General features: G+C 45.9%; 2 protein-coding genes across 2 annotated transcripts in view; both read right to left on the bottom strand.

The window, feature by feature from the left end:
- Positions 1–18,347, bottom strand: part of ADAMTS5 (ADAM metallopeptidase with thrombospondin type 1 motif 5) — a 315,489-nt gene that overhangs the window by 221,624 nt on the left and 75,518 nt on the right. The window lies entirely within an intron of this gene.
- ADAMTS1 (ADAM metallopeptidase with thrombospondin type 1 motif 1) lies at positions 5,263–13,931 on the bottom strand. Its single transcript, XM_049835155.1, has 9 exons — positions 12,762–13,931; positions 11,999–12,345; positions 11,424–11,556; positions 10,821–10,988; positions 10,238–10,524; positions 9,824–10,010; positions 9,549–9,724; positions 8,477–8,652; positions 5,263–8,108 (listed from the first exon to the last, which is right to left on the bottom strand). Exons 1-9 carry the CDS (start codon positions 13,294–13,296, stop codon positions 7,367–7,369), a joined length of 2,751 nt encoding a protein of 916 aa, XP_049691112.1. The 5' UTR covers positions 13,297–13,931; the 3' UTR covers positions 5,263–7,366.

An 18,347-nucleotide genomic window follows, 5' to 3' on the forward strand; every position in this document is an offset into this window, starting at 1 on the left:
AGAAATTTTTAATCCAAATAATTGAATTTCAGTTGTTTTCTTATCCCTAATTTTACCTCCAGAAACCTCCAGTTTCGTACGTGAAAAATCTTATGAAGTGGCAGTATATATTTAAATTGCGTGGGAGAAGACAGGCATATCGTCTTAGTTATACTGAAAAATATATTGGTGCACAATTAAAATGGCCACTGCTTTCAGTTTGCCTGATTATAATCTCTACCATATGACTTCCCTCTTCCCTTAGCTCCAATTGTTCCCACTATATTGGAACAAGCAACTCCTTTTTGTGCTTGTAGGAAAATATATTATAGTTGAGTGCAACTAATATTGGAGAATATATTAATTTTCAAATGGACTATCTGGGAAGAATCATGATCTGGTAGACACTCAAATTAGTTTCGTAGCATTCTTACACAAAGTTACAGTATATTAAGGATGATACATTTTGCACTGGTTCAACTTAGATTTGTGATGCTTAAATCTAAATATCGCCCAGGCATCTGGGATCTCATTAGGTTATGGTCATAGGGTGCAATATGACAAAGGACTATCCTTTATCACAGTGAAGCTATCAGGCACATGTAGCCAGCTTACAGGCAAAGGTACTGTATGAAACTGTACTCCTGTTGCCCAACATTAAATCTCTTTTGCACAAGACCCTCTTACGCTGTCGGGTACCGTAAAACAGATCTGTGAGTCTAAACAATGCTACTTCCATCTCCAGCAGTAATCAGTCTGCCTCAGGCTTCAGGACCACAAGCATTTATTAAAACACCATGTTCATAGCACCACTTGTTGTGAGCCTGGTAACTGTTTTGACTTCCCTTCTGTTGATATAGGTTGTTCTGTGATTTGAGGGGGAATATCAAGCATGAATGCATGTCTGTAGCTGCTGTTTTACTAGGAAAGCATCAAGGTTTGGTGCTGCCATGGAAGAACTATCAAGCGGGTGCCACTAGGAGAGGTGGCAATCTCCTGGTATGCTCTTTTCATGAGTCCGCATGTTATAGCAGTGCCCTCTGTTTATGCAAAATGGGGAAAAATGCAAATGTTTATGCAGAATGAGGGCTATTGCCGAATGCTTACTTACACTGCTTTTGTAGCCTAGACATATCCTAGAGTTTTGCCTCTTTTTTCAGGGGGTATGGGGGTGGGTGATTGGTTTGCTATATTTGAGTGACCTTTGCGAGGGAAAACTTTTCACCTAATTATACCCTCTTTGCCTTGAGGACTAAGCAGTTGTGACCATTTTACACTGGATTTGATCTTTGCTCCAAATGGTGGTTGGTAGGCATGTTTGCAATTGCATGGGATGAAAAGCTTTCCCAGGTGTATGAGGCCCCGAATAACATCAGGCTCTTGAAGTAAATCTGTGCAAGCAGTTTCATAGCCAGCTGATGAGCAGAAGCCAGACGTTATGGTAGGAGTGTGTGAGAGACTGTGTTGACTTTGCTGCCTCAACATCGCTGCTGCCTCAGCATCCTGTTGCTGTAGGGGAGTATGCACAAGATGTCCCTGAAGAAACCATCACATCCATGCCTGCCGAGCTGTGCTTGCCCGCAAGCAAGGTGAAGAAACCACCATGAGCACCTGGGCATGCGCCCATGGAGGAACAGGTGGCGGCACACAGGATAATGAGTTCTGTGGGAATGGGTAGACTTTTCAGAGAAACTGTGGGGACTGGGACAATAAAAGAACTGCGTACTCCCCTCTCGTGGGCAGAAGACCCGAACCTGGAAGACATTGGAAGGACTGTGACACCTGGACCTGAAGGAAAGACGCCTGGCTGGCAGCAGCAGAAGAACCCAACCCTCCATCACCTGCATCGGGACCGACTCAGCGGGACGTTGCTGGCTTCGTGGTGGTGGTAACTAGTCTTGCTACCTCTCTTCCGTTTTCTTGCTTAGGTCTGCCTCTTTTTCCTTTCTTCTTCCCTCTGTCCGATCGCAGTTATCGGTTGTTGTAGGAAATAAAACTTGGAAGGTTGTAGAGTATCTGACCTTGTTTGTGTCTTAATCTCGCTCTTGGGATCATTTAAGAACCCTCCCCGATATTGGATCGGGACAGAGTGTCTGCTGAGGAGTCTGGGCTATTTTTCTGAAGCTGCCTTTCTGAATTTCTTTAGCAGTATTTTCTTCTCCATTCCCCAACCTAGCTAGTGGGCTAAGATATTTTGTGTAAAATTTTCACCTAGACCACATCACCTCTTTGTCCTACAACAGTCAACAAATCACATTACTTCACATCTGCTTACCCACTTGTGATGTGGCAATGATAAAAGCAAAGGTCTCGCTTGTTTTTCTGTACAAGGTGTGCTAGACTTCTACTGAAACATATACAGTACTTGGAGGTATTGATTTGAATGAAAGCTGCCGTGAAACTACAGAAAAAAGGAATCCAGTTGCCGCATTACAAGCTATATGGAGCTGCATTTCAGAAGATGAAATGCCAGCTTTGCTAGTACCTGGCAAATCAGAGTGTTGCTCATATACATAACTCTGGGGCCTTTACTCTCTAAGTCAATGGCCTGACATTAAAATTACAGCTCCGAATATACTCAGGCAACTGATGGCTCTGAAATGCAGGTATCAGCTGCTAAAATATACAGCAGATCTAGACAATTTCAGGATTTTCCCATACAAGATATATAGATTTATTTCTATACTCTGAAAGCTCAAACAGAATCAACTTCTCTAATAGCAACCAACCCTCCTCTATTCTGAAACCACATGTATTACATTCAGTGGCAAGATAGTTATTTGGGTAACACCAACATCTCTTGTTTTTACAACAGCAATTGGACTAAAGAGAGGGAAATGCAGCAGCTTAAGAATCCTATCACATACTGGTGTTTTTTTCACCCTATTTACTGTTAATACAATTTCAAGCAGTAAATCATATTATTTATGATTTTAACAGTGCTACAGGAGAACAGCTACTCCAAATTTTCTAGTAGCACCATTTACAGTGCTTACCCAGCATAGATATCACAATTTTACATCTAATCAGCCTGGAAGGTAGTTCTCCAGCATAACTATTTACCTCTTTGACCTCCCAGTTATTTTCTTAGATGGTGAAGTTTGAAGGTTCTGGAGATCTAGCCCTCAGACTGGGCTTCTGTCCCAAGACCAAGATCTTCAAGGCCACTGAAAGGCTGGAAAGAGTTTTTCCTCAGTCTTATGATGCCTAAAATGGCAAAGAACTACTCACTACATTGCTTTCATTTGCCCCACTCTGCCAACAGAGAGACTTTAGCCTTACCAGGAACTGGAACATCATGTAGCCTTGAAAGCAATGAAACCAAGGGTGATTAAGGAAGACGCATTTCATTCATCTAGACACCTGCCTCTCCCCACACCTCTGAAAATTCTTGAAGATGCAGATTTCATCTACCAAGCCCACATTACTCAGCTAAACCCACTTATGACACCAAAATGTTAACCCCCCCCCCAGGCTATAGCATCTGGCTTCTCTGCACCTGGGAGGAAGCTGGGTAAATTTGGCTCCTAACTGGAATGAGGTTGTCCTCAGCTGAAATGCTGGGTGCTGGAAACCTCCCACCCAACCTGCCAAGCTGGACAGCAGAGACAACCTGGTTGAAAACAGCCTTAGTCTAGGGTCTGAAGCCCATTTGGGCATCGGTGGAACCAGTGGCCCTGGCCCAAGAAGAGACTGCCTGGGCTGGCAGAAAGCACCAGCTCTTACACTCATCCCAATGCAAGCTTCAGTGCCACTTCTGCCCCCAAGTGCGTGCCTTGTGAGTCAGTAACAAAGTGCTGCGATTCCTGTTTACAGTAATGAACGTGCACGCAAAAAGCAGTGAACTATCCAGTCCTTTGTAATAAAAGCTACAAATTGCCAGACTCTTGGTGCAGGGCATGTGTTTAGTTGTGGTCCTGATTGCTACACAGCTAAACTATACTCCACTGTTTTTGCACGTTTCCCTTTGCTGGGTCACCCAGAGCAGCAGACTTTCTTGTAACTAAAGGGTGCTTTGGAAGGGAGCAGTTCTTTGATTGCATTGCTTAATTAATACATTGTTTGGAGCACGTTCTCTATAACCCAGCTCTACGAAAAATAGGATATAATTTCATGAACCATATTACTGTGTAACAGATGCAACTGCTGAGATTTCATGATCTAGTCAAAGAAAAATATGTAGTCAGTAAACTACAACTAGGAAATGCAGTCTTGGTCAGCCATGCTACAAATGTAGGTAAAAAGTTGACCTTCTGCTGCTATGTTTATGCTCTAAAGAAATGAATAACACCATAGCAAATAGGCTGCCATTATATCATAACATTTTATTAGTTCATCACTTATTATGCAGTCGTTTGCAAGACTGTAAAAAGAAAAAAAGTTGTTATTGTAAAATACTGAATGTGTTTGATTTCCCTCACCCCCTCTGACTCCTCACTTAGCTCTAGTTAACCACGGGGCTGACTGATCTAATCTAGGTAATGTGGGCCGAAGCATTTTGGAAATGCAGAACACTTCATCATGTTTTGTTAAAAAAATGGGGAATTTGCTGCATTTGCTTGGATCCAGATTCCCTTCAGCATGAAAGGTGGTGCCTGTGAAACACCATTTTTTCTCTCCCAAGAGCCTGCTTAAGTACTACTGCAAGAAGTGAGAGTATGTCGGCACCTTTGGCTTGCTTTAATTGATATGGGTAGGTCTGGGAGAAGCTGTTTCCTCCGCGAGGCTTTCTTAGCCTTGCCTCGAATGTTTCTTCTAGGTTGATGAGTGCAAATCTGGGCAATCACCCATCACCCAGCAGTCGCGGGACCTTGCCAATTCTGTAGATATGGCAGGGTCTTGCAGTTTCAGGACTGTAGCTCCTCAGGCTCTTAAATGGAAAGTGTTTCAGGCAACACCAACCAACAGCTATGTGTTAGGATATGAAGTCTACAAGGAGTAAAAACAACAGCAGAAAATGAAAATAAATATGCATATTTTTTTCTCTTGAAAATGTATATATTCCTAATTTCAACCTGCTGTAGTAAAATATACTTGTGTATATATATACACAAATAAATTATTTGTTGTATTTACAAATACTTCTAAGTGCTTACAAAACCAGCAAGTGATTGGCTCTCTCCTAAATAATGTTAGAAGTAAAATGTTCCCCAGTATTTTTGCATGTCAAAAACAAAGTAATGCTCAATGAAGTGTGACGTGATGAGAATTTTTCTATGTGCTTTAGAGGGGCCAGGATTTCATCTGTGGAATAAAGTGGGAACTATTTCTGCAAGACACAGTCCAAACATTGGCAAAGGAAGTTTTAATAGATTTTTACATGACACAAAGCCAGAAGTATTCATAAATGACTGATGTCTCAAATTCCATGGCAAAAATCCTACCGAGTTCAACAGAAGATTTTCCCTTGACTGCAGTGGTCATGAGATCAGAAATGAGGGAGCAAAAATCAGTTTCTTGATGCTTAGTGTGTATTTTAACATTATAAAACGTGTTACCAACAGCGTTAGAACAGCTCATTCATACAGTACTTCTAATTAGAAAAGCATGATCAGGAGGCCCTCCAGAAATTTGTGAGGGAAACCTCTGACTGCTAGTTAATGGTTCTGAATTTTGAATGCTTCTTTCCCAGTAGGGTAAGGTTAAGTGGAGCAGGTAAAACTGCTACTTTTGTACATATTTTGTTGGTTATAAACACCACTAGAATACTCCTTCTGTAAGCAGTTATTAAAACCAGTGGCATCAGTCTAGTTGCACTCCATTTTTTTAAGAGATCAAACAACAGTGCTGAGCACCCTGTTAGTGGTTAAGTAATAAAATACAAAATTACCCCTTTTAACATGGTATATGACATTATGGGTAGAGTTTTCCAAACCCCTTCACTAACGCAGTCAATTAGTAGCCTAAGCTACCAGTCATTTTGAAAAATGTGGTTTAGCTTTTTTGGTAACATTTGCCTTAGATTCCAAGCTCTTTCTGCTTGATGGACTAGTTTTACTCCAGCGAAATAAAGACGCTCCATTTCCAAAATTTATAGGGTTCATTTATTACCTCTAGTAACATATTATACCGTATAAATACTCTATCCTTGTTATATGTCCTTTTAAAAAAGCGATAACTTAGAAGATCACATTAGACAAGAAGTATAAAAATAAATACGCTCATTATATGCATTTATTACAAATTATAACCCTTCCCAGAAGGGAAAGAAATATAAAATACTTATAAAGTATATAAAATCTATAGTAATATATTTTACTATATACATATGGAAAGCCATATTCTCTCATTGTCTACGGACTGGCACAAACTTTAATTATGCGAATGTTGGTGTATTGCTGTGGATGGACCTGCTATCCTTCAGCTTTGTCTTCCCGCCTTATCAGTAATTTGAGCACTACAAACCCATCAGAGGCCACAGAGGAGAGGTTCCTATTCATAGTGGGATTTCTTTGATCTTTTTTTTAACCCAAATGTAAATAATTTTCATTGGCTGGGTTAAGAGAAAAGATCTGAATGTGAAAGCATGACTCAAATGCCATCAGTCTGTTTGACAGGATGGTAGGACCAAGCTCAAATCAGAAAAGCCAGGGGAAGGTATACAGAAGGCATAAAGAGCAACTACTCAGAGATGCTACCGGCTCCATGAAGATTTCCACTTTTTCTAGCCTCTGGATTACATGTCACCACAATGGCACTGGAGTGGATGAGAGAAATGGACAGGTACATTGGGATGACATAAAGATACTTTTAAAGAAATGACATTCTAGTTATTTGTGGAGTTGACTGACTGTTCTTGATATTGCTTACTCTTTACAGGTAGAGAATATGGCTTTATTTTTATATAAAACTATTCTCTGAAACAATAGCAGCCATGAATGACAGTTAAAGCTCCTTTTCCAATTCTGTTTTTTGCCCTTCGTGAGGTAGGTAAGCCCTGACCAATTATTTTAAGCTATCTTTTCTGCTCCCCTTTCCCTCCCCTTCCTACAAATGGGGACTTCATCAGTACCACAATATAAATCCAAAAGAAGGGAAAAACAACTGAACCCCAAAATCTTTGCTTAAACATTTCTTGGGCACTGCTCATGTTTTGTTTAATTTAGAACAGATTTTTAAAAAGGCAATTATAATGCCCTTGGGCCTTATCTGCTGAAGACGAGTGAGTGATATGGGTCTGCTATCCCATCAGATTTTCAGTTGGCAGGGTATTTTTAGGATGCCAAGCCAACTAAAGCTATTTGCACTGTCCCACCTCAACGGATCCTCACCATGAATTCTGTATGCAGAAACACATGTGCTGCCTCTAGCCCTCTTTTTTTCAGTGCATTGTTCTGAAGGAAAAAAAAAATAATAAAAAAAATTTAGCTTTCCCAACTTATACTATTTAACTGCAGTCTGTAACATTGCAGAAGTCTATTAGGTGTTTCGGTTTCTTGGAAGGCTCACAGCTTTCTTGCGGCAGCACGCTGCCGTCGTAAGAAATACATTTCAACAATCTCTTCTTGAAACCTTTCCCGCATGTCTTAGAGCAGGGCGACCAGTCCCCCAGCTGCCATTGTGGGCAGGGCACGTCAGCGCAGGGACGGACATCGCTGGGTTTCAGCTCCCGGGCACAGTCTGTGGCTGGCCGCCCCCGAGGGTCCCGGCACTCCACCGCCCGCCGCTGCCAGCCTGAGCCACACGACTTGGAGCACTCGCCCCACTCCTCGATGACCCACTCGGAGGAGATGATCTCCCTAATGGCATTGAAGGACTCTTTCTTTCTGCTGGGCGCCTTCTCTGACCCAGGCTGTGTGGGCTTCTTCACAAAATAGGTGAACTTGATCTTGGGCTGTGGTAGGTCCCCCACCGTGAGGACCTGGATGGTCAGAGGCTCCTTCAGAGGGCTGAAACTGCGGATCCTCTCCAGGGCGGCGGAGGAGCCGCTGTACCTCAGCACGCTGCCCTTGTAGGTGATGTCCTGCTCCAGCGTTGACAGGGTGTAATCGCCGTTGAGGATGTAGGTGCCATCTGCAGCTTTGATGGCGAGGAAGCTGCCATCATGCCTTGCGCCCCTGTGGTTTCGCTGCTTCACCTCAATGTTTGTTGCCCCAGCTGGAATGGTGACAACGTCATGGTAGCCAGGTCTGTCCAAGAAAAAAGAGAAACACTGAATCCTCTACTCTTCCCGGGGAAAGAGAAGCAGCTATCCGGCACAAGACTGAATTTCATTTGAAGCCTTAAGCTTATGAGCTGCCAACATAATCGAGTTAATGGATTAAGGGATTTGCAAAGTCACATCCCACGTTATCGCTATGGCAGAGGCATGCCCATGTGTAAGGGGCTTTCTTTCACTGGGATCTCACTGTAAGTTATCTTCAGTCAGATGGCTCTGACAGATCCAGTCTCAGTTCCAATGATAAACTGGGACAACATCTCACTGACTTGGAAACCCAAATCTTACACGCACAAAACATTCACCAGAACAAAGTAACAGCAGCAGTCATATACTCACTTTGCTCTAACAAGTGTGCCAGACACTTTCTTGCAAGTGGATCCATTGCCACCACAGATACCGCATTTGTCAAACTTCTTATTGGATCCTATCATGCGGTCGCAGCCAGCCTTTACGCACTGTCCCTGGACGCAGACTGAGGTGGAATCAGGGCTACACGGGGTACCATCCACAACCTTAGCAGGACACAAGCAGTAGGGAGTTTGATTAGAAGATGCACACTGCATTGAAATCGCATAATACAGACACATACAAAATGCAAAATATGGACAGGTGGAAGACCTGCAGCACCTGTATTTTCAGGGCTTTTGAAATTAAAAATCAAAGCAGCCCATTGATAGTTGGAGCTATGTAGGGCTACTTCATCTCACTTGCAAAAATGATGCCATCGTGACAGGAGAAAACAACCAATTTCAGTTTTTATTAACACTCCTCCCCCCAAAAAAACCTCACAGAACTGCTTTGCTGATTTCATATAAAGAAGGAAACATTGTTTCCTAATGTCACTAGAAGGTAGTCATGTCCTCGAAGTACAGGACAAAAACTACTTTTAATGGTGTTCAATGTATGCTTTATTTCTAGGAGTACTGCTCTACAAAAAAAAAAAATCTGTGTCATTGCCCTGGTAGTTATTGGCTCTCAACAGCTTATGACAGTGAGTTCAAGTAGCTATGCAAGATGAACATTTTTTCTGTTGTTTATTTTAAGCTGTCAGCGTATTAGTAACTGGTATGAGAAAGCACCAATGTTTTGGCAAAGAACCCCCCCTGGTTTTCCAAACGTATCTCAATGTAATCAAATTGGTGGAAGGAGAGGAAAGGAAACGAGGGTGGAGTGGGTAAAAGAGGCGGTATGCGTGAAATAACTGGAAGGACTGTGCCAGAATATTTAAAGCATGCTTGCACTGATCAAGCTGTACATGTAGGAAGAGGAGAAGGAAGAACCTAGCTTAAATACGAGAAAGACGTAATTTCAGATTTCTACACTGTTTGACTCTTAACTTCTCATAAAAAGCTAGAAGAAATAAAAATCCTATTCATGATTAGATGGGAGAGGTATAGTTTTGAAATACCTTTGGCTGTAAAACAAAGAAGTATCCTGTTCCTTTTGCTCGGCAGACCAGCTTGCATCTGTCCTTCGGGGAGACACCAGCAAACTTGGGTGTCCACTCTACTGCAGGTCCACTTCCAAAGGGAGACTTGGAAAACTCATTGTGCTTTTCACATTGTTCCTCCCTAAAGGTTTTGCCTGCAGGCAGAGGAAAGACAGGTAGACATTAGATCATCTGTACATGCACTTCCTCCACGAGATACCCTTCCTTCACCTCAAAAAGGGGGGAAAGATTACCATCATTGTCCGGACAGTCCTCGATGTTACATGATCTGTATTGCACGCGCTTCCCTTCACAGTATTTCCCCCCGTTCCTCGGGATGGGGTTGTCACACTCCCTGAAGGAGTACTGCACTCCACCACCGCAAGTCCGGGAGCACTCTCCCCATGGCCCCCAGGACCCCCAGCTCCCATGCACTGGTGTCTGGAATGACAAGCAAAAGCAAAACAAAAACATTAGTACAGTAAAAGCAAAACAAAACCAAAGCACAAAACCCATAATCATTCTCATTTTTACCTAAGCCACTTGTAAAAAATAGCTCTAAGTTGCCTCCATTTATTCAAGCCCTATTAACTGATTACTCCCACTGAAGCATTACCCATGCTACTCTGCAACCCAAGATATATTCTGATTTCTTTTTTAATACTTACATCATAATGCTTCTTCTCAGTTTTATTCACACACTTGCCATTCATGCACCACTTCCCTTCCCCACAACTGGTGCCGTCTGCCCAAGGGAAGTGTTTGGTTTGGCACACAAGCAGTCCTCCAGAAGTGCCAGTACACCACAGCGTCGTACACGTACTGGCTGCATCGGGGCAGTGCTTGGACTCATCTCCAAATGTAAACTGGCACTGTCTGTTGGCATCATACAATGTGCCAGGCAAGTCAGAAGGGAGCTGGATTGGTTTGTGGGGCTTGTCCAACAAACACTCACCTGAAAAAGAAGAAAAAAGAAAACAAAAAAAAGCAGACAATGCTGTCAGTGAGGTCGGTTTCAAAAGGGAACTGCATTTGCTTTGTAACATAAGTCTTTGAGCCAATTTGTGCCATCATTTTTGTAAAACTAATGGTCTTCTAAATTCATTGGCAGCATGCAAAAGGTTAACTCTATGCTGTAGCAGAAAGCACTCCATTAAGAAAAATGAAAAAGAAAGAAAGAAAGAAAAAAGCTCAAAGCAGTAAAGCTCAAGAGCTTAAATGCCACATGAATGGAAAGCTTAATAATCTTACCATGACCGTTATCCAAAAATGTTGTAATCATGTAAGCACTACATGGAGACCACGGCTGGCTGCGATCCAGATTGGAAAGCATAGATGCCATCATGTGGAAATCCCGGCTTATTCCATTAATACCAGCACACTGCTTTGCATCGTCATGAGGCATGTTAAACACGTGGCCTTAAAAAAAAAAAAAAAGAGGAAAGTTCGTGATTTTAGGAAGTCTGTCCTATGCATTACCAATACTATTTTAAATATTACTCTAGAGCAGCTCATAGCTTGGTCTTTAAATAATAACCTGAATCTGAATATTGTGAAGTTTTAAGCAGGTGACACTGTATCTTCGCTCCCCTCACAGGCTTCTCACATGCTTTTTTTCTGCAATCAGTCAAATACACAGCTCTTGCAGACAATGCTGTGCAGACAGGATTTGCTTTCCACAGTTCAACTCCGCCACAAAGCAAAGCTTTGCCTCCTACCGACTGCCCCAGGGAGCACAGGGTGCTCCGCGCCCCACGGGGCGAGCCTGCGGTGCAGGCTAGGCAGTTCTTGGCTTTATGGCATCGAGCTGGCTTCAATTAATCACGTGAAATCGCCTTTCAAAGTTTCAAGTACCTAGTTCGTGGGCTGTTGTAAAGGCAGCCTGTAAACCATCATCTTCTATGATAGAGCAACTGCGGTTTAGATCACAAACTGTTCCCACATCAGCCATCCCAAGAGTATCACATGTCTTGGCACCGCAGAGGTCCTGTAAAAAAAGGCAGTTTCATTATTAATCAGATCAGAGACTTAACCTTGGCAAGAAACATCCAGTGCTGGCAGTTTGCCTTTACTTATGGAAAGAGCATAAATATTCAGCACTTCAATGGGTATAATGGCAAAAATCTGTCTTTGGAACATACACAAGGGTTACACGTAGAAATAAAATGCATAATTTCCATACTAAATCTACTAAAAATATACGAGGCAGAAATACGTTGCACATACTGTGAGTTTCACCTGAGATGGTGCAAACAGCAAAATAAACGACTAAATAAAAAGCAGTTCATTTCATTCTCAGCCTACTTTGCTGAAGCTGCGATGACACAAGACTGCCTCTGAGCACTTTTTTGGAGCTCTCCTGGCAGAGGGGGCCTCTGGGGGTAGGGAGCAATGGGTGTGGGGATGGATTTGACCTCTGTGTCCCTCACCTGCCTGGTGAAGAGGATTGCTGTGTCGTAGTGCTCTGCGTGCCGGTCACTGGGCGGGTTGTGCTGTTTCTGCCAGCTGCAGAAGTTTCTCAAAGTCAAGGCCGCGTTGGAAGAGATATCGGGTCCCTTCCGCTCCTCGTAAATGACCATGATTTTCACCACCACGAGGCTAATGGAGTTGCGGATGCTGGGGTGCTTGTACAGCTTAGCCGCCACGGAGAGCAGCGTCAGGAGATAGTGCTTCAGCCCGCTGCCGTGGAACTCAGCCATGGACTGGTCGGCCACCAGCATGGTCTCCACATAGCGGGGGCTGGACACGAACCTCTTCTTCCTTCTGCTTCTCGTTTCTGCATTAAAAAAAGGGAGGGAGAGGAAAGGAAAGTGCAGGTGAGCACAAGAGAAATGCCGCTGCAAGAGACCACCGTAATGAACCCCAAACCCGCCGATACTCATGATTTGCACCTAATGGGTGTACCCCGCGGCTCTGCGCCCGGCTCCCGCCCCCAGACTTCGGCAGCCCCGGCTGAATAACCCCTCCAGAGCGCCGCCAGGTGGAGGGGCAACACCTGCACCCAGCTGGGAGCACCCCCCGCCGCCTCTCGGGGTGGGGATGAGGGGCAAGCACCGGCCGGGGCCCCGCCGTCAGCCCCCGTCGGGGCCGGGGCGCGGGCGGGCGAAGGACGAGGCAGATCCCCCCTCTCCTCCCCTCCCCTGCCCATCCCGGCCCGTCCCCGCGGAGGGCGGCGCGACGCCCCGACGGTACCTGCGCGCCCGGCGGGCTCCGGCCCCGCCGCCGCCGCCTCCGTCTCCGCCTGGGCCACGGCGCAGCGGTCGGCGGGGGCTGCCCGGCGGCTCCCGCGGAGGCGGAGGAGGTGGGCGCCGCGGCGGTGCGCGGTGCCGGGGGCCGGCTGGATGAGGTACTGGCGGCCCCGCAGGGAGAAGGCGCCGCGCATCCCCGCGCAGAGGCTGAGGGCGGCGGAGGAGCTGGGGTCCCGGTTAACGGTGCCGGAGTAGAAGCAGCGGGAGAGGTCGTCCTCCGGCGGCGGCGGCGGCCCGCCCAGGTACTGCAGGGTGAAGTCCGGGGCCAGGAAGCTGCTGTCGGGCTCCAGCTCCAGCGTCAGCCGCTCCCCGAAGGCCTCCAGGCGGAAGCGCTCCCGGCCGCCGGCAGCGCCCAGGCGCCGCGGCACCACCAGCGCCTGCCGCTCGGCGGGGCGCTCGGCGCTGCACAGCCCCAGCAGCGCAGCCAGCACCGGCAGCAGCGCCGGCGCCGGCACCGGCAGGCGCTCCCCGGTCCTCATCGCGGCCGCCGAGCTCGGGGCGGGGGAGGCTCGCTGCTGCGGCCGCTGCCTTGGCGGACCCCTTTCTCTCTCTTTATTTGTGTGTGTAGGAGTATAGAGATGGCCCGGACCGTTTGCTTTCAGGTCTTGGGGGGCTCCCTCAGTTTCTTTCTCCTGGCGGAGGGGCGGGGAGGGCGCCGGGTCCCGCGATCACTGCGGAGGCGGCGTCGGCTTCCCCATGGCCGGGGCGCGGCGGGGGAAGCGAGGGTCTGCGAGGGGAGCGGCCGGTGCCCTCCGCCCGTCTCTCGGTCCGTCTGTCCTCTTTCTCTCGCTGCCGTCTCTTCTTCCCGCCTCCTCCGCGGCTCTCCCCAGCGGCGGCGGGCGGGGAGAAAGCTCCGGCGAACCTCCGCTCGCCCCTCCGGCAGCCCCGGGACGGTCCCGCCTGCACTTCCACGGCCCCGCGGGGCGGGGGGAGGCGAGCGCTGAGAAGCCTCCCGTCCTTGCAGAGCGGAGCAGAAAGCGGAGCGAAGGCCACCGCCGGCACGCCGGGCCGGGCCCCCTCCGCTGCGGTCCGGGCGCCTCCGCCGTGCGGGGTGACTGCGGCAGCCGGGGCGGCCGCTGCCGCTCTTTATGGGGTTTGCCCGGGCCGCCCCCACGCCCGGCGCGGCCCGCCGCCCCCCGCCGCGCCGCCCCTCGGCCCCGGGCCGCTGAGCTCACTGCGTGCGTAACGCGGCGGCGGGCGGCCCCCGCCCCCCCCCTTCCCCCCCACCGCCCCCGACGGGGCGGGACGGGGCGCGGCGCGCGGCGGGCAGAGCCCGGGGTCGGCGCTTGGCTGCCGGGCGGGGGGCGGGCTGCGTCCTGCCGCGGTGGGTCCCCCCTCCCCCCCCCCCCGCCCCCGCGGCTCCCCGTCCCCGGGGCCCGGCCCGCGGGGGGGGGGGTGGGGGGTGGGTGTCCTTCCCCTCCGGCCCCCGAGGGCAGCGGGGCTCGGGCCGGGGGCCGTGCGGGGCGGGAGGGGTGCTCCACCGCCCTCGCCCCGCGTTCCGTTCCGCTCCGCTCCGCGGGGGCGCACGTGGCTCGTTGGAGCGCCGGGATGAGCAGCGGGCGGCCGCCGGCCTCCCGCCCGCCGCGCCGGCCGCCCGGGGCTGGGGAGCGGCAGGTGGACGGCCCGGAGCTGCTGGGAGGGGGAGAGGGAGATTCCTGCTCGAGTTCGTGGCTTTTTTCTTTTTTCTTTTCTTTTCTTTTCTTTTCTTTTCTTTTCTTTTCTTTTCTTTTCTTTTCTTTTCTTTTCTTTTCTTTTCTTTTCTTTTCTTTTCTTTTCTTTTCTTTTCTTTTCTTTTCTTTTCTTTTCTTTCTTTTTTTTTTTTTAGCAATTCTTGCCCTTTCACATCCCTAATAGCTACAGTCAGCTGTGCACCTGTAGTTCTGGGAAGTGGTTCCTTTTGAATCACTTAGAGACACTTACATAGGCGCAGCCAATGTTTTCCTTTGAAGCCATAACCAACCATAGTGGGACGGCTAATCCACTTAATGCTTTATATCCAACACGCAGGCAATGTGCGCAGCCTGAGTAATACTTCCTTCTCCTTGTTGAGGCCTTTTTGGAGGATGAGGGCAAAGGAGTGGTGAGCACATGTGTGCATGAAAACAGAAGCAGTGTACCTGTTTGTGACAACTGCTGGGCTTCCAAAGTAAACAAAGATGCTTCAGTAACGGTCGACACCGCATTTTCCACAAGCCCAAAACTCAGAGGCTGAATACAGAAGTAGCAAAATACCATCATCCTTGTGGCAGAGCGAACATTTCTAAAATTGTATGTATCCACTCTTCTCTTAGGATGCAGTGTCCCATATATGCCACTAAATCTAAACCAAAGGGTTGTCTTCCTAATTTAAACCATGTCAGATAAACTTGGAGCCACACTTCTGTGTCAATTGCACAGCCTGATTGCTTGCTAAGTTCTGATAGTACATTTAATTCCTGTGGTGGTCCGTAAATCATGGACATTTAGAAATGCACATTTTTTGAAGTTGAGCAAAAAACATATGAAGAGATGAACCCAATTTTCCAGTTACTTATTCCACAAAAGTGCTGTTGTCCCACATCGTGATGAGCAAAATCAGAACTGGGCCTCAAATGAGGGATTTTCCTTGGTATACAGCAGGGAATGCTGGACTTTCTGAGCAGAGTCTTGGCTTTGAGAGGCTGCGACTGCTGCCCATTAATACGTCAGGAGCGGAAATATCTATTCAGTTAAAACAGCGGCCTAACTTTTCGCTCAAGTCGGAGATGTGTGCCAATCTCTGCCCTTATCTTTGAGATCTGGTAATGTGTATCCAACTCGGTCATGCTTTTCCTAGGGTAGAAAACTCACAACAAAGATACAGTTCATTCATGCTGTAAATTTTGTGTTGTATATGATACAGACCTAGCAGTTGTATGTATTTTGAATATTTAGAGAATTACAGGTCTAGAAATATGGTATAGAAAACATAGAATCGAAAGGAAAACATTTTTATAATTTATTTTTGAACTTACATTAATTCAAAATCATTGTGCTTGCAAAGATACTGATTAAAAATACGAAAACCTCCTAGTCTGTCCGCATAATCAGCGTAATGCACGGAATCAGCAGGGACTAGAGCTAGGCCACTTCGGCGTCCACCAAGGATGTGTCCACCCAGCTGTCGGCTGCACCTTTGTGGTAATATTTTGCTGTTATTTTTTTTGATGCAAAATCACTGTTTTGGAAAGGTCCCGACCACCTTAAAACAGCTTTTTTTTGGTGTGAAAAGTCTTCCTGATGTTCCACCAGGTGGCACTCGCCTATAAAAAATTTTTCTCGAAGAGTATTCCACGGTTCTTCTCCCGGGTTTCAAACTGCTCTGGTGGAAAGGCTTACGTTTTAGTACTGTTCTTAACAGTTCCGTGATTAAGACAAAACTTTTCCTGGCCTTTATACAATATCCAAGAAAGTGTTTTAGTAAAGAACTTGGCAATTGCCTTGGTTCCCCCTTATTGCTAGATGTGCTGCTGTGACTGCGCAGGCAGGCACATAAATGCTTTGCACTACATGAATATGAATCAAGTTATGAAGGACCATTAACAAAAGGTTTGCTTCCTAACACATATGTGATGTTGCCACACGTCACACATATACTCTTGGAAGTGCTTAAATGGCTTTCTGTGAATAACCCCAGGGAGTTTAGCTGGATTATTCAGGGCAAGAAAGCAAGTGTATGTGTACTTGCAAACCATATCGTCTCTAATCCATATCAACTCCAGTCATATTTTGTGTAAATCAAGATTTAGAAAGCTAAACGTACTGAACTTTTGCAGAATTTCACTTACTGGGACAAAAACCTAGAAAAGGCGTAAAACTTCACTTTTTAATAAATTTCTAGTGCTTCTTGAAAAAACAACCCGTCAAGTGGGTACAAAAATTGTAATGCAGAGTAAGCCACCAGATGGGGCTAATAGATCATCGTATTTTAGACTGTAGTGCAAGAATAGTCTTTATGGATTAGACCTAAGTGTTATCAGTATCTGAGCAGTATTAACAATGGTGAAGTTTTAATTCTTTGCCAGTGTTTGCATAAACTGCCATTTCCAAAATTGGAAAAAACCCAACCCACACTTTTTCAGCCTATTTGTTTAAATGCTGCAGAGTGATTGCTTCCTTCAAAAACTGTTATAATTTAGAATTAAAACAGCAGATGGCACATTAGGCCCACTGAATAGGGGATTAAAGACCTGACAAAAAAGTCCTCAGAAGAACACCTCCAATAACCTTAAGCCATTTTTTTTTTGGTCAGAAATTAATCTGATTTTGCAGAACTCTTTTCCCATTGCTGCTTGTGACTACTGAAAGGTTCACCCACAATCAACACTTCTATTCTAAGCGCCCCGTTATTAGTTGTTGAGCAGTGTGAGTGGTTTGGCTTTGTGCAGAGGAAGGGAATCCATTGTCATTCAGGGTGAATGATTGTACTGAACAAGATTATTTGTGGAGATTGTTCCTCTATGATGTCTTTTTTGATATGCATGATTAGCTTATTATTTTTTCCATTTATTATTGATTTTGATGTCATTAACATTTGGCTTTTGTTAAGCAGGATAACAGGGATAAGAGAGAAAACTTCTAATTTTGCCTAAGTGTTTTGATAATCAGTGGTAATGAGAAAAAGCAAAACAATGTCCATCATCACTTTAATGAGAAGTATACATTTTTATTTTGGAGGAGGAGGAGAATCATGTGATTTAACATGGTTATCTGTTTCCCCATTATTTCTGCTTTTACATGAGCTAATTATCAAAGTTGCTGAAAAAAACAGATGCAGAAATTTTGGGAGCCCCCAAATTTTATTCCTAAATAGCTTATATAGGCCTGTATGCACTCAAAATGAAGCACTACCAATTCTTTCTGCCTTCCATTAGTAAACTTTTATCAAAATTGGATTCAGTGGGAACTTGGTCTACCTCTGGCTGCATGAGTCAAACATTTTGTTATTCAGCAAGTAGAATGTACCAGACTTTGGGCTTCAGGATTTAGGTTAGTTCAATTTATAAGGGTAAGAGCAGCCAGGAAGCTTGATTTAGTTTAAACTCAACAACATTTGTAGAAATTAGAATCCCTTTATTTGATGCCAGTCCTTATTTAGATCACAAAGAAATTTTCTGTAGATATTTTGCATTGACGAATGTAATACCACTCCTATGATTTGAATACAGTTACAGGCATTATAATTGATGGCATAATGTCTCTCTTTAACAATTTTTTATGTGGCACAGGTAGGAGCATATGTAATCCAGGTCACCTTACACATCTCCTAAAGACTGTGTTACCAGCTGTCAAACTATCTTTCAGCTAGATTTTTCTTGTGGCTTCTTCATACAAGTTTTTACAATTGGTTTATCTGTTTTCTCCTGAAATAAGCATGGTGAAAAATGTGTTGAGTTTCATCCACCATAAAATGTTTTCAACCATTTTATCATTAGGCAGGAGTGGAGGGAAATGAAAAACAGGGAGGGCAGAAAACATAGTTACAGAGCATAGGGATTGCAGGCATGGGTCT

This window comes from Accipiter gentilis, chromosome 32 (assembly GCF_929443795.1).
Source record: "Accipiter gentilis chromosome 32, bAccGen1.1, whole genome shotgun sequence".
Lineage (NCBI taxonomy): Eukaryota > Metazoa > Chordata > Aves > Accipitriformes > Accipitridae > Astur > Astur gentilis.